Source organism: Acanthisitta chloris, unplaced genomic scaffold (assembly GCF_000695815.1).
Source record: "Acanthisitta chloris isolate BGI_N310 unplaced genomic scaffold, ASM69581v1 scaffold12002, whole genome shotgun sequence".
Lineage (NCBI taxonomy): Eukaryota > Metazoa > Chordata > Aves > Passeriformes > Acanthisittidae > Acanthisitta > Acanthisitta chloris.
The window spans coordinates 20,963-36,342 of record NW_008661597.1 but is presented as its reverse complement, the minus strand read 5'-3'; the positions used below and the strand labels follow the sequence as shown (position 1 = coordinate 36,342).

Sequence of the window (15,380 nt, the reverse complement as noted above, 5' to 3'; positions counted from 1 at the left end):
AAGATCATCAAGTCCAACCCTTAACCTGTCACTGTTGTAAACCCTAAATCATAGGATCATGGAATCATGAGGGTTGGAAGAGACCTCTGAGGTCTAAGGTTGTTTTGTCATGCTTTAGGGTGCCTAAACCATAGAATTATCAGGGTTGGAAGAGACCTCTAAGACCATCAAGTCCAACCCTTAACCTGGCACTGCTGTAAACCCTAAACCATAGAATTATCAGGGTTGGAAGAGACCTCTAAGACCATCAAGTCCAACCCTTAACCTGGCACTGCTGTAAACCCTAAACCATAGAATTATCAGGGTTGGAAGAGACCTCTAAGACCATCAAGTCCAACCCTTAACCTGGCACTGCTGTAAACCCTAAACCATAGAATTATCAGGGTTGGAAGAGACCTCTAAGACCATCAAGTCCAACCCTTAACCTGGCACTGCTGTAAACCCTAAACCATAGAATTATCAGGGTTGGAAGAGACCTCTAAGACCATCAAGTCCAACCCTTAACCTGGCACTGCTGTAACCCCTAAACCATAAAATCATCCGGGTTGGAAGAGACCTCTAAGACCTAGTCCAGCCCTTAACCTGGCACTGCTGTGACCCCTAAACCATAGAATCATCAGGGTTGGAAAAGACCTCTAAGACCAAGTCCAACCCTTAACCTGACACTGCTGTAACCCCTGAACCCTAAACCATATTTCTTGGATTTCTGAAAGGTTTTTTTAATATCTCTGAGCCTTGGCTGCACCACTTTCCCTGCGAAGCTTCTCTTACTGAGCCAGGATCAGCTGAGGCAGCAAGGCACTGAAATCAGAGGAGATCATTGCTGCCAGAAACTGTTTTCATAGTATCATAGACTATCCTGAGTTAGGAGGGAGCCACAAGGATCAAGTCCAACTCCTGACCCTGCACAGGATACCCCAAGATTCACATTATGTTTTAAAATATTAAGAGTTCTTCCCACACATTGTTACTAGCTCCTTCTTAAGTCAAAGTTTGGGTTAGTAGTAGAAAGGAAGAATCTGTTAAAGTTTCCAAAAACCTTCAGTGACAACAGTTCAGACTCCAGTTCAATGGTCCCACTCAGAGACTTGTATTTCCTTGGTGTTGCTACAGTAAAATAAAACCAGGGAAAAGCATGAATGTGTGCATGAAAGGAGAGGGTTGGACCTCAAATAACAGAGGTCAAATAAATAACATAGAGAAGTCTCAAACTTCTCATGTGTTTTTCCTCCATGCCAAATCAAAAGAATTCAAGACAAACAGCAGGTTTTTCCCCAGTGTTGATCCTGTTTCCCTGAGCCTCTGCCCACATCCAAGTGGATCATAATGTATCCTGCTCAGAGAAAGTGTGGTTTTCTTGCAGATGAAGCTCTCATGCTATGTATTGTTGTTGTTATTATTATTTCCAAAGCTTCAGCCCAAATTCCATCCAAGACATCTCTTGTTTGCTGTCCTGAGATTACACAGCAACCACCAACCTTCCTGCCCTGCCTGAGAGACAAGAGAGCTCCAAGGGCAAGTTCCTGTCCTGATCCTTTCCACCCTGACATCCCACAGGCAGGACCAGAGTTTTTTCTGGCTCGTTAGAAATTGGCTTTGCCCTCAGAATGGGATGTGGAGCTATATGGTTCCTTCCCTCTGAGCAAAGCAAGGACAAAGGAGCCTGTGGAAGGATGGTTGGACAATGAGATGGGTCTGTCCCCATCCAGATCTCTGAGCCATCTCTGAGCCTCCAGAACCTCTTCCCTGTTCTACTGGGAGACTGGTGATAGATGATGGGATGACTGAGGTCTCCTCTTCCTAGTTTAGTAGGTTTCCCCTCCTCTCAGCGCAGTAGACTCAACATATTCACATCCCATAGGTGCAGTGACAAACTCCAGCTCGAAATCCTCAAGTGACTCTTCTCCCTTCCTTCCCTTCCTCGCAGTGCCCAGTGCACCACCTCGTAAAGTGGAGGTGGAGGTCCTGAACTCAACTGCAATCCAAGTGTTCTGGCGCTCCAGTGCAGACCCGCCAGCACGGCCAGATCCGTGGCTACCAGGTGCACTACGTGAGGATGGAGAATGGAGAGGCCAGGGGGCTGCCCCAGATCAAGGACATCATGCTGGCAGATGCCCAGGTAAGGACTCACCTGCCCCAATCTCCTTTTCAGCAAACTTGAGGGGGGGTGGGTGCTCTGGCCACCTTGTCTCACTGGAGAAGGTAGAGAAGTAGTTGTGACAAGGTGTGTGTTGTCTTTCTGCAGTTTATTTGAGCTCCCAGACAGGAGTTACTGTGGAAGAGTTATGAACTGCTGTCCCAGCACTGAACTAAATATCCATCCATCCCTGTGTTTGGGAAGTTTTTTTAATTTAGGCAAAGGCCACAGTGGAATCTACTAATTTTTCCCACTCTACTTCTTCCTTCATGCTGGCCTGGTAACTTCTGACCTTGTGTGGCTGCTTGCTCAGGGACTCCTTCCTCATGCTGTGTCTCTGTCTTTCCCTTCTTTCCCCTCTTGTATTCTCATGTGCCAAACCTCTCTTGTTCTCTGCCCAGTGGGAAACAGATGACACTGCTGAATACGTAAGTAAAAAAAGTCAAAATCCTCCCATCCTGGTTCTGGCCCTTCCCTTCTCCCCCTTCCTGTTGTGGTGTGATATTTTCCTTTTCCTTTATATTTTTTTTTATTTTTGCAGTGCCAGTGTGCCTGTTTTAGAGCCTGTTATTGGTGTTCCCATGCACTGTCCCCAACCCTGTCACTTTGCTCTGTGACCCTGTGTGATCGTGTCGTTCGTCAGCACGCAGCAATCCCACAGGGTTTTCCCTTGGGCTCTGAAGGAAAAATGAGTCTGATGCTTCTCCATGGGGTTGTTGAATTTGGGACTACCTTGAACATACAGGATCATGGAATGATTTGGGTTGGAAGGACCTTAAAGCTCATCTCAGTCCAACCCTTTGCCATGGGCAGGGACACCTTCCACTAGCCCAGATTGCTCATGTGGGCTGGGCTGCAACACCTCCTGCTCATGTGTGGAAAACAGTTAGGCTGGGAAGCATTTGGGATTCAGAGTCCATAAATCCTGAGCAATCAGGCCATGAACAAATGCTTTGTGCCCTGAAAAGGCCAAGATTCTTAGAAACTGATTGATACAAAGGACTGAATCACTGTTGGTGCTTTTACGTTTGAAGTGCCTCAAAATCAGCTTGGCTGTTTGGCATTTGCTCTTTCTGCTAAAATGATAAATGTTTTCCATAATCTTACAGCTACAAAGCAGGAGGAGAAAGCATTTCCTCCTTGGAATGGCAGGTCCTACAATAACACACCACTAAACCGATTGCATTTGTGTCTCCTGGAGATTGCCAAGTGCCCTACAGAAGTGAGAGGCCTCTCTTTGAGGGATGGAGAAACTGAGTCTCATGAAAGGCAAAGCCTCTTGCTTAAAACCTTAATAAAACTTAGTGGCAGCTGTGAAAGCAGAACAGGTTTCTTGCCTTCCAGAAAACAACCTTGTCCCTGCAGCTCACTGTTTCTAAACTTGAGCAAAATCCCTCTGTTCTCCACTTCTGTTGCTCCACTCCCTGCTCAGCTTTGGGGAAATAGTTATTTTCAGGACTAACAAATTCTTCCCAAGTGCTACCCTGAGATTTAATATCAAAAGCACAAAGGGGCAATAGGGAGGTGAGGGAAGAGAAAAGCCATAAAACATGTACAACATTCCCATCTCCCTCCTTTCCGGAGCCTTGGGGAAAATCCTGCTGCATGTGCTGTCATCCTGTTTGATTTAGCACGGGTGTTCTTTTTCCAACACAGCCCTTTGAAGGGCTGAATCCCTCCTGGGGAAAGGCTGTTCTTGAGGCCAATATTCCAAACAAAACTCCTGGGAGCCAGGTGTGGGGAGGCTGATAGAGGCTGGGGAAGGAGGGGGTGGGATTTAGCAGGGAGCTTTAGCGTGCGAGCAGAAAACGTCTTGCACTTTGCATTCAAGCAATCCTTTTAATATGATGAAGGCATTAAAAATATCTCTGAGGAGAGAAGAGAGGGAGTAATGGGGAAAAAAAGCTGTAATCTCCCTGAAAGAGCTGAGCCCTGCGTTGAGGTGGAGAGGAATGCTTTGAAGGGAGCAGCAGCGTTGGGATGCTGAAGGGGTTTGTGTGCAGAGAGGGAACGTGTGAGAGGTAGATCTAGAGGAGAATGCCTTGAACAGGGCCCTGCAGAGCCAGGCTGTGTTTGCAGAGATGTCTGTGCCTCCCTGAGCAATGTGGCTCATCCTCCTGCCAGTTCCCACAGCCACCAGTCGCCCCAGAGTGTCTCGTGCTTTTGGATTCGGTGTTCCTGCATGCTAGAAAAGGGCTGAGAGTCCTGCAAGGAGGAGAGATCTGCCCCTGTGTGTGGAGCTGATTGCTGACATGATTTTCCTTTGGAATCTTGCAAACAGGAAATGATCATTGCTGGGCTCCAGCCGGAGACTGCGTATTCCATCACCGTAGCCGCTTACACCATGAAGGGAGATGGTGCTCGCAGCAAACCCAAAGTGGTCACCACAAAGGGTGCAGGTAAGAGATTTTCCTGATCCCTGATTGGAATTCACTCATTTCCTAAAGCCAAGAAGCTCTTCTTCCAGACTCAGCTTCCTTCATCCCACTCCTTTTTTGAAGGACAGATTTGCAGCCTTTAGCAACAAGGGTTATGTCATCTGTCATAGAATCATCAAGGCTGGAGGAGACCTCTAAGATCAAGTCCAGCCATTAACCTGTCACTGCTGGAACTCCTAAACCCTAACCCATATCCTCCAGTGCCAGAACCAGATGCCTCCTAAACACCTCCAGGGGTGCTGACTCCACCACCTCTCTGAGCAAACCTATTCCAAAATCCTTTTACATTTACTAGGATTCAGGAAGACAGGTTTTGAAGTTTAACACTTGAAAATGTGGGTAGTTCAAAGAAGTTTTGCAATGCAGACACAACATTCCTTGTGAATGTATAAATCCAGTGTGTTACAAGTGCCATGCAACAAGTGCCATGCTGCCCCAAACACAAGATCAGTTCTAGTAAGGCAGAAACCTCTTCATTTCTCACAGTTAGTCCTCACCTAATGGCACAACTTCCTTCCCAGTGCTGCAGAAAGCCCCCAGAAGTACAACAGAGGGTGAACCCATCACTTGTAATCTCTTGTGCCATGGATTCCAGTGCAGCAGACGGAAAGAGCCTCTCTGCCTGGCCTGACACTGGAGAAACTGTGTAGCTTTGGTTGTAACCCACACAGGGGCACTGAGGACAGGAGAGGCAGAGCTCTGCTTTCATGCTGGTGACTTGCAAAGATATGAAGAGCAGCAGTGGTGGCTTGTCCTGCCCACTCTTCTCTTGTGGCATCATGTCTGAATATACATCCCCTTTGTTCAGGACTTTGTTTGGTACTGACAGTATTGACCTTTCCTGGCTCACATTTCGGGGACCTGAGCTCTGCCTGCACATACCACCCAGTTCCATCCCTCCTCTGACCTTCCTGGCACAGTCCCTGCCAGCCTTGGTACAGAGGCCTAAGCAGAGGAATGACAAAGGGCAGCAGCAGGTCCCCTGCTCCCCCAAACAGTTGTGCTGCAGGCAGAAAGGAGAGGCACACATCACCTGTGCTCTCAGCATCTGGGGGTTCTCCAGTATGGAAGGGCTTTGTGCAGTGGGGGAAGATCTGGAGCTGTCCCTCATCCAGCCTATCTCTTGTTGGGCTGTGGTTACCTTCTCTCATCCCATTTTGCTCATGCTCTTTCTCTTGTTCCTGCTCTCAGGTGATGGCTTTCTCCTCTTTTCATGTCTTTAACTTCCCAAACCTGGTGATCTGTTTATTCACTTCTTAGTTTTGGGGCAGTTGTCTTCACCTGGCCCATAGCAGCTGCATAAACTGACATCATCCCTTATTTTTGGGAGAACACAGCTCTCTGCCTCTGCAGGGATTGAAGGCCTCTGCCAGCACTGCAGAATTCATCTGGAAACATCTGTCCAGGCTCTAGAAGCAGCTCAGACACAGCCCAGGGTGCAGGACAGAGAGGGCTCAGGAGCCCTGGCCTGAGACACACAGGGCTGGAGCCACAGCTGCCCTGCCCTCACCTTTTCATAGAATCATGGAATATCTTGAGTGGGAAGGATCCACAAGGAGCAAATCCACCTCCTGTCCCTGCACAGACACCTCAACAATGCATCCTGTGCCTGAGAGATTCGGGCAAACACTTCTGGAGCTCTGTCAGCCTTGGGGCTGTGACCACTGCCCTGAGTGAGATTTCAGCCTCTCTTGCCTCTCCTGCCCAGTTCAGAGACTGGTTCACAGGAGAAGGAGGTTGCTTTCCAGGACAGCAGCTCCTGCAGCTGCTAACATTTGGAAGCATTTGGGTGTCAGCTCCCAGACTCCTGTCCTCACACCTTGCAGTGTCCCTGCACTGTCAGGAGTCTTTTCCTTCACCCTCCCTGTTCTCCTTCCCCTCCAGCTGTGCCCATGTTTCACCTCACTGACTCCCTGCTTCTTTCTTCTCCTTCTTCCTGAGGCTCTCTACCCATTTCATTTTCCTCTTCTGGAGCCTTTCTACATCCCTCCCTTGTCACTCTCTCTTGTCACCTTCCCTCATCTCTCCCCATTAGGATTTGCAGTGCAGGTGATCAGTCACAGAGGGATGTTTTCTCCAGCACAGCAGCTATTACCCAAAACTCAATTTCCCCCAACTTGAAATAGCTGTTTAAAAAAAAAAGGAAAAGTCTTTCAAATGGCTCTGTAACATTCTTACCTTCTTTGCAGTCTTGAGTCAATACACCTTCTGAGAGGAGAGATTTCTTTCTTTATCATTCAGGGCTAGGGGCTGAATTTAAATACTGTAATACATCCAATTTTCTCTTTTCCTGTCCAAACCAATTGCAAAATAAAACACTTCCCCCCCCCCAAACCCTGTACTTTCTTCTCACCTTTCTCCCAAACAATATTTGTTGTGCAGATGTAAAGCTTTCAAGCTCAGCTGATTATAGTAACATTTGTGATAAAACCTGAGATGTAAAGGTAATGACATTGTTTTTCTTTTGAATGTGCTCCTTAGGCATTCCCAAGGGAGGAGGTTGGCTCTCCCAGCACTGTCCCTAGCCATTTGTTGGCAGTTTGGAAGGAATGAAGCATTTGTTTCAGAGACAAATCCCTGATCCCTGTGTTCAGGTGGCAGAAATCAGGGTGTGTTCCCACTGTGACCCTGCCAGGATCCGTACCACAGGCAGCATCCTTCCCTGCTCCCTCCATCAGCCACATTCCCAAATCCAGCCCCTCTCCTCGCTCAGACTCATGCTGCAAGAGCAGGATGGGATCTCTCCCAACTCCATTCTCTCTCCTCCTATCCAACCAGGAGAAACACCAAGGCAGAGAGAGGAGGAAATTAGATGTCTAATAGCAGAGCTGAGTGTCAATGACGCGTGAGCTGCTGGAATTAATGCTCTGCTTTCTCCAGCTTCGGGAACCTCTGGGCCTGCATGTGTCATTTAACTGTGGCTGTGGCCTTGCTTAGCAGTCAGGCAGTGCCAGGGCTCATTAGGCAGAGACATGGCACTGCTGAGCTCCCCCTAAACCCCCAAATGCAGAGGAGCTCACTGAAAACACACCGACACTTGACAGGTTTCTTCCTTCCTCCAGAGGAGAGGAAGTGCACAGAGTGAGCAGCAGCTCTCCCTGCCCTCTCTGCCTTGCACAGATTTTGGGCTCTGCTTCCACTCTCTGTGCTTCTTTCTGGACCCAACTGGGTGATCAGCTGCCTGCCAGCCTCGCTGAGCTGGCCCTGTGCCTGCAGCTCAGGACCTGGAGCTGCCCAGACTTCCTTCTCCATCCTTCATTACTTCACCCTCAGCTGCTCTGGACTTCCCAGCCTGAGCCAATCTGTTCCAGTCTCTTTCTGCATGAGCTGGGCTGTGTAATGGGAGAGAGAGAGAACAGGAGTTTGAGGACTCCAGATTTGTTCTTCCCTGCCCTGGGAAGCAATTTGAACAGGAGGCAAAGAGTCTGAATTCCTGAGTTTGTTCTTCCCAACGGTGGGAGGGTGTGTGGTCCAGGGATACAGGAGGAGCTGTGCACATCTCTCCATCCTGAGCCAGAGTGGGAAATAAATCCAGAAATGTGTCAGTACCTCACAGCTGACACATTGACTGTGCTCCTCATTTCCCAAACTGGACAGGGACCTGTACAGGGTGGTGACTGTAGCTGAGTGACAAGAGGATACACTGAGGTACACAGAGCTGAGCTGGAACATTTCTGCAGCTGAAGACTCTGTGCATCTCCTCTGTCCCACCTCTGGCTCAAGGTGTCTCTCTTCTCTCTCCTAGTCCCAGGAAAGCCCATCCTGTCTGTGCACCAGACAGAGGAGAACACTCTCCTGGTGAAGTGGGAGCCTCCATTGGATGCTGAAGGTCAGGTGTTGGGCTACCGACTCCAGTTTGGCCGCAAGGATGTCGACCCTTTGGCTACCTTGGAGTTCTCAGCCCTGGAGGATAAGTACATCGCTCCCAGCATCCACAAAGGCGCCACGTACGTCTTCAAGCTGGCGGTGAAAAGCCGAGCTGGCTTCGGGGAGGAAGCTGTGCAGGAACTCACCACCCCTGAAGACATCCCTAAGGGTTATCCCCAAATCCTCGAGGCGAGCAACATCACTTCCATGTCGGTCCAGTTTGGCTGGCTCCCCCCCGTGCTGGCTGAGAGGAACGGAGCCATCGTCAAATACACCGTGGCTTACCGGGAAGCAGGTTCTCCTGGCAACCTGCTGGAAAAAGACCTCCCCCCCTCCCCAGAGAACTCCTACACCCTCAACGGCCTCAAACCCAACACCGCCTATGATGTTAAAATCCGTGCTCACACCAGTAAAGGCCCCGGGCCCTACAGCCCGACCGTCCAGTATCGGACGTTCCAGCTGGATCAAGGTAGGACTTACCGGTTTCTCCTCCCTCTCTCCCCTTGTATCCGGGGCTGGTGCTGGAGAGGTCAGGCCAGGCTCAGCCAGGCTCGTGAGTAAATGCAAAGCACTGTGGTGTCACACTCAGTCCCTCCTCTCCTCTCTGCCTTGTGCCAGGTAAGTCCCTTTTACCACTTTCTTCTAAGTTAAGTCCGGACACCTTCTGTCACTGGCACCTGAAGGGGGGGGCCAGTCGCTATACAGGTGGGAAGAGCATTTTCTTCAGCTTTTGTAAACAGCCAAAAGAAAAGAGGAAAAAAAAAATAATCAATCAAACCTTAAAAACTGTGACCTGGGATGGGTTTCCTCACCTGAGCATGCTCAAGACAACCAGCACCTCGTTCCTGCAGCAGCCACCCAGGCCCAAAAGTGTGAGGCAAAGCCACATGCCCTCCCTCACCCCTCCCTGGGGTTAGGCATGGGGACAGGGAGCACTGGGAGATGGAACTTGGTGAAACTCAAGCACAGTGTGGAGGAGGGAGCAATCCCTTCCATTCCTGCAGCTGCAGCCAGACCCAGCCTGGCAGGTCCCTCTGGCAGAGCCTGACATTCTCTTCCTTCTCTTTCCTGCTCTTCCTTCCCTCTGCTGCCTTTTCTTCTCCTTTCTCCCCTTCCTCCTCACTTTTTTCTCCGCAGTTTTGCCCAAAAACTTCAAGGTGAAGATGGTGACAAAGACATCTGTCCTTTTGAGCTGGGAGTTCCCTGAGAACTACAACTCTCCCACCCCATACAAGGCAAGTGGAATGCAGGAGTCAGATCTGTGTTTCTTGGAAGTCTTCTCTGTTAGGTTGAGGAAGGATAATAGTTAATCACTAGATCAAGAATCTGAGCTGGAAATCAGGGCTGTTGGGTTGCATTCCCATCTCTGGTACCAAAGTGTTGCTTCCCTAGGCAAGTTGCCATTCTTTCAGGAAGAATTTCTTCATGGAAAGGGTTGTTAAACATTGGAACATGCTGCCCAAGGAGGTGGTGGAGTCACCAGCCATAAAGGTGTTCAAGGAATGACTGGACGTGGCACTTAGTGCGCTGGTCTAGTTGACAAGGTGGTGATGGGTCAAAGGTTGGAGCTGAAGATCTTGAAGGTCTTTTCCAACCTACTTCTGTGTTTCTGTGATAATTTCTCCCTCTGTGGATAAAAATTTCTCTTCCCAGAGGAGTCTCAAGGCTTTGACCTTACAACTGCCTTGTGCAGTGGCCACAAAAAATGGAGAGTTCCCCACTCAAACACTTCTGTTCCTGTGTTTGCACCAGCTCTGGCAGAGCTGAGTGCCCTGTGCTCCCTGCAGACTGAAGGAAGGGAGAGGAAGGAGTTTGGCTGTTGGAGCAGTATCAGCCTTGCTCATGGCTCAACCTCTTCCCCCCACATAGATCCAGTACAACGGGCTGCACGTCGACGTGGACGGTCGCACCACCAAGAAGCTCATCACCCACCTGAGGCCCCGAACCTTCTACAACTTTGTGCTGATGAACCAGGGCAACAGCATGGGGGGGTTGCAGCAAAATGTTGCTGCCTGGACTGCTGCTGACATGTTATCCAAGAAGCCAGAGGTGACCCACAAACCTGATGCTGATGGCAACGTGGTGGTGATTCTTCCCGACGTGAAGAGCTCCGTGCCTGTCCAGTAGGTTTCTGTTAAGCTGCAGGTGTAGAGTGCTCAGTTCATGTTTTGGGTAGTCTCCATCTTCCTGATGGCTGGAGACCACAGTACAAACCAGCAAGGGTAGTACCAGGGTGTGTTCCCTGCATTTTCAACTTGCCATTTTCCAGAGCTAACAGGGAAAGCCAAAGAAATGCAAAGGGAATACAGAAGGAGACATGTCATGGGGCTGCACTGAAACCAGGCTCATTCCAGGAATAACAACTGTGCTGAATTAAAAATAAAGGGCTTGAGCCAGTGGGGCAGTTTGGACAAACCTACATCAGTGTGTACACTCTGTTCCTCTGTGGCTTACAGAGGGAGGTTCATTCCTTCTGTTTCTTCTGATTATTCCCAACTCTTAGGGCTTTCTACATTGTGGTGGTGCCTCTACGCAAGTCCCGAGGAGGACAATTCCTCAACCCCTTGAGCAGCCCTGAGGAGATGGACCTGGAGGAGGTGAGTGTGGGTCAAACTGGAACCAGCTGTAGGGAGAGAACAAACAGCTGGCAAAGGTGGGATGGTGACCTGAGAGGTGGGAAGGAGGTTTTAGAGGACCTGTTCTCCAGGTTCTGAGCAGCCAAGGTGTGACCAATCTGAGCACAGGATGGTTTGGCTCTTTTTCCTTGCTGGTGCTGCAGGTGTGAGGGTTCAGTGTTCTTTTGTTCCTTGCAGCTGGTGCAGGACATCGCCAGGCTCCGGCGTCGCAGCCTGCGCCACTCGAGGCAGTTGGACTTCCCCAAGCCTTACATCGCCGCGCGCTTCCGCTCCCTCCCCTCCCACTTCATCCTGGGGGACATGAAACACTATGACAACTTTGAGAACAGAGCCCTGGAGCCAGGGCAGAAGTATGTAATCTTCATCCTGGCTGTGCTGCAGGAGCCCGAGGCTGTAAGTGCTGCCTGCTCTCCCCTGCTCTCTTCATCCCAGTGTGCTCACCCTGCTGCCCTCCTGGTATTCTCCACAACTTTCTCCCAGCAGTTCCTTGAGGTTTTGTTTGTAAAGATCTTCCACTCCAGCTCTGGAGCTTTTGGATGTAGCTCTTGGAGCTGTTGGTGCATGCAGCAAACATGCTGTGATTTTCCCAGTCTTTATGGGCAGGACTTGGACACTTGTAGCTCCAGATTTGAGTGCAGAATGAGGAGGAGCATTGAACTAGCCCTTCAGGACTGTACTAGAGTTCAGAGATCCCTAGGTCAGACCCCTTTTTTTTGAGTCATTTCCATGAAAGGCTGTCCTTTAATTCCTCAGAGCAATGACCCCAGATCTCCTGCTCCAAGAGCATATCCTGGTCATGGCTAAATTCCCCACCAAGCACAGAGGGGAGCATTTCTCAGTGGACAACTACACGTGCTCTCCATCACTTCACCATCTCTGCTGCTTTCACTGTGTTTGGCTCTCTGAAAACAACTGGTTTAATATTTACCTGCCTCCTCCTTCATGCAGCCTAATACTTTGTTGTTTTTAAATCCCCCTATGGAATTGTAGCAGGGAGCTCTTGGAAATTAAGGGTTTTCAGAGGGTTGTTTTTTTTTTCCCCCAATAAATATTTAGTTGTGTATTTGATATTAAAGGATTAGGCTGACACGCTTCTGAATGGGTTTCTCAATCGGATTACTGCAGCTTGTGGTAATTTCTGCTTTAGAACAAGGTGCTGCAGACTTGCTTGCAGCTGCCTGGATCCACAGCAGCTCCTGAGTGTGGAGCAGTATTCTAGTCTGCTGAGAGCTGATGGAGTTCAAGGAGCCAGAGCTCTTGTTTTTGTCCTGTCCTTGGCTTCTCTCTCAAACCAGCCATGCCAGTTCTCCTCTGTGCACTTCAGTCTCTGGAGTTTCTGTGTCAGGGAACAAGGTGCTGCAGACTTGCTTGCAGCTGCCTGGATCCACAGCAGCTCCTGAGTGTGGAGCAGTATTCTAGTCTGCTGAGAGCTGATGGAGTTCAAGGAGCCAGAGCTCTTGTTTTTGTCCTGTCCTTGGCTTCTCTCTCAAACCAGCCATGCCAGTTCTCCTCTGTGCACTTCAGTCTCTGGAGTTTCTGTGTCAGGTGGGAATTCATCCTCCCTGGAATGGGGAGATTGGAGTGCTCAGATGGGAATTCATCCTCCCTGGAATGGGGAGATTGGAGTGCTCATGAGAACAGGCAATGCCCATTAGCCAGGACTTGGGTGGGTTTGAATGTTCTTCTGATTCTCCTCAAGAGCTCAACTTGCTGCAGAGGGAGCAGAGGGGACATGTTGCATTTTATGAATTCATACTTTGGTGTCGTTCAGTCACCAAACCAAACTGCCTCTAAGCATTAATTCTTGGTTTAAGCCCTTCCCTCTCTTTCTGTAATCCCATCTGACTGTCAAAATCCAGATGGTTACATGAGAGTTTGGGGAAAGGGTTTGTGTGTTTATGGCAAGGGATGTGGTGAACCAGGGGCACAGTCAACTGGTTCTCTAAAAGCACTTTCCTGGCTACAAGATGAGCTAAACCACAGGCCCAATGCAGGATATACCTTCTTGTGTGTGAGATCTGTCTGTGGTCTGTCTCTCCTGGAGCATTGGGAGAGGAAGATAAGCTGCAGTGACAGGACAAGGGGCAATGGGGACAAATTCAAGGAGGGGAAATTTAGGCTAGATTTTAGAAAAGTTTTTTTCCTGTGAGGGTGATGAGACACTGTCCCAGGTTGCCCAGGGAGGCTGTGGCTGCCCCAACCCTAGCAATGTTCATTCCAGGTTGGATAAGCCTTGAACAACCTGCTCTGGTGGGAGGTGTCCCTGCCCAGGGCAGAGAGTTGGGACTGGATGATCTCAAAGCTCCATTCCAACCCCTAAAAATTCCATGATTCTATGATATCTGGATGCTGACAAACAAGGGGATTTACACTAGGTTGAATAAGGCATTTTCTCTATTCCTACTTGCTTTGTGCTGCAGAGAGCTCACATCCTCTCGAGCAATTTCTCCCATGGAATACCACGTGCTTGCCCTTCGTTTTCAGTCCTCATTCCACCTCTGAGCTCTGTTCCACCATCTTTCTTATCTTCCAGACCTTTGCTGCCAGCCCCTTCTCTGACCCCATCCAGCTGGACAACCCTGATCCGCAGCCGATCATCGATGGAGAGGAAGGGCTGATCTGGGTCATTGGGCCTGTCCTGGCCGTGGTGTTCATCATCTGCATCGTCATTGCCATACTCCTCTACAAAAAGTAAGAGCTGCTCTGTGCCCATGCTGAGTGTGCCCAGTTGTACCTCCTAAAGGGAATTTTCTCCTTGGTCTTGTTGTCAGCTGAGGGCAAATCCTTGGGTCTGCCTGGCTCAGGAGAGATTTGCTGCTTCAGACTCTACCCCGTGGCACTGTGCTTTATTTGCTGCTTCAGACTCTACCCCGTGGTACTCTGTGCTTGGCTCACACTCCATGTGCAAGGAGTGTGTCAGGAATTCTTGCCTGTCTCCCCCAGAATTGCTGCTCACAGCCTCAGGCTCCCCTTCCTGTGCTCTGTGTGTGTGTGGGCACAGTGTGGAGGATGCAGGGAAGGCACATTTTGTGCTGTGGGTCAGCAGAGAACCCCACTAATCTCGAACTAGTCTTTGCTGGAGCTGGAAGACAAGAGCAAGGTGTAAGTCTGCAGGATAGAAGAGGGAACAGCCTCTGGAAGCATCTCCCTTGGCTTTCTGAGCAGCTCATGGTGTTTGGATGAGAATGTTGGTCCCTGGAACACACACACAGGTCACACTGTGCAATGAAAGGGGCCAGGAGGAGAAGCAGGAACTGAGCAAAATAGCTAAGAAAAGGAGCAGGATGGCAGCAATGGGCAATGCAGGAGTGACTTTAGCTTAGGTCCTTTAACTCTGCTCCACCTTTGAGCTGCACAGATGTGTTCACTTGAGCACATGAGTGTGTCTTCTGCATCCAGCACATGTGAGGCTGCTCTGGGCTCAGGGACTCGGCTGCTCCTCGTTAGTGTCCATCAGCACTGATCTAATTGGGTGTCCATTGCTGGCCCCACCTTCTACCTATGCTGCCAGGGTTAGAGCTGAGCAAACACTTCCCCTTTCCTCTGCAAGTCCTTTCTAACCTGAACATTTGTCTTGTCTTCTCTCCACTTACTGCTTTCCTGGACAGCAAACCAGACAGGTAAGAGCACCAGATTTGCCATTTCTTTAGGTTCTTTCTTGCTGTGTGTTAAGCAGTGTTTGCTGCCTGTGGTGATGGGGCTTTGTTGGTGCAGTTCCTACCATTAGATCTGTGTCAGACTAGCATGGGGCAGAAAAAGGAAAGCAAGCCCAGCCTTCTCCTGCTTGGCCATTGCTGAATGTAATGGCCCTTTCTCAGGCTGAGCAGCAGTGACAGTAAATGGCTCATAAAGTGTTGGGTTAATGGAGCAGAGAAACACTCGTTTGTGTGGCAGTCAGAGGTGAGAGTGGGTTATCTCCATGTGTGGCTGCTCCATACAGGCTGTCCCTAAGCCACTGGCATGCTGGAAGGAGAATCTCACCAGCTGAGCTGTCCTCACCCCATTGCAGAAGCTCTTCTTGCCCCCTCAGCTTCTAACAGAGTTTGTTTATGACTGCAGAAATGAGACTTATTTCCAGCCATTTCTAAGACTTGGGAGAGCTTTCACTGGAAGTAACTGATGGGTTCAGTCCATGAACTGTTAACAGCAGTTTGAGAACTGCAGCAAAAATAAACTGCTCCCCAACTGCAAAGTGGTGTCATTCCAAAATGCTGCCCCATGCAGTGCTGGCAGGGCTCACACCACTTCTTCTGGCTATTAATGACATCAAGAGACAGCTAAAAATGTCCTGAATAACCTCCT

The 15,380-nt window shown here is 49.6% G+C and overlaps 1 protein-coding gene across 1 annotated transcript in view; it reads left to right on the top strand.

Moving 5' to 3' along the window:
- Positions 1 to 15,380, top strand: part of LOC103798048 (receptor-type tyrosine-protein phosphatase S-like) — a gene marked incomplete at both ends in the record, with an annotated part of 37,053 nt that overhangs the window by 875 nt on the left and 20,798 nt on the right. Inside the window, 11 exon segments of the mRNA XM_009070292.1 lie at positions 1,928 to 2,009; positions 2,011 to 2,119; positions 2,539 to 2,565; positions 4,419 to 4,536; positions 8,321 to 8,911; positions 9,580 to 9,677; positions 10,312 to 10,565; positions 10,946 to 11,039; positions 11,256 to 11,471; positions 13,612 to 13,769; positions 14,687 to 14,698. Of these exon segments, the coding sequence (XP_009068540.1) occupies positions 1,928 to 2,009; positions 2,011 to 2,119; positions 2,539 to 2,565; positions 4,419 to 4,536; positions 8,321 to 8,911; positions 9,580 to 9,677; positions 10,312 to 10,565; positions 10,946 to 11,039; positions 11,256 to 11,471; positions 13,612 to 13,769; positions 14,687 to 14,698 (1,759 nt within the window).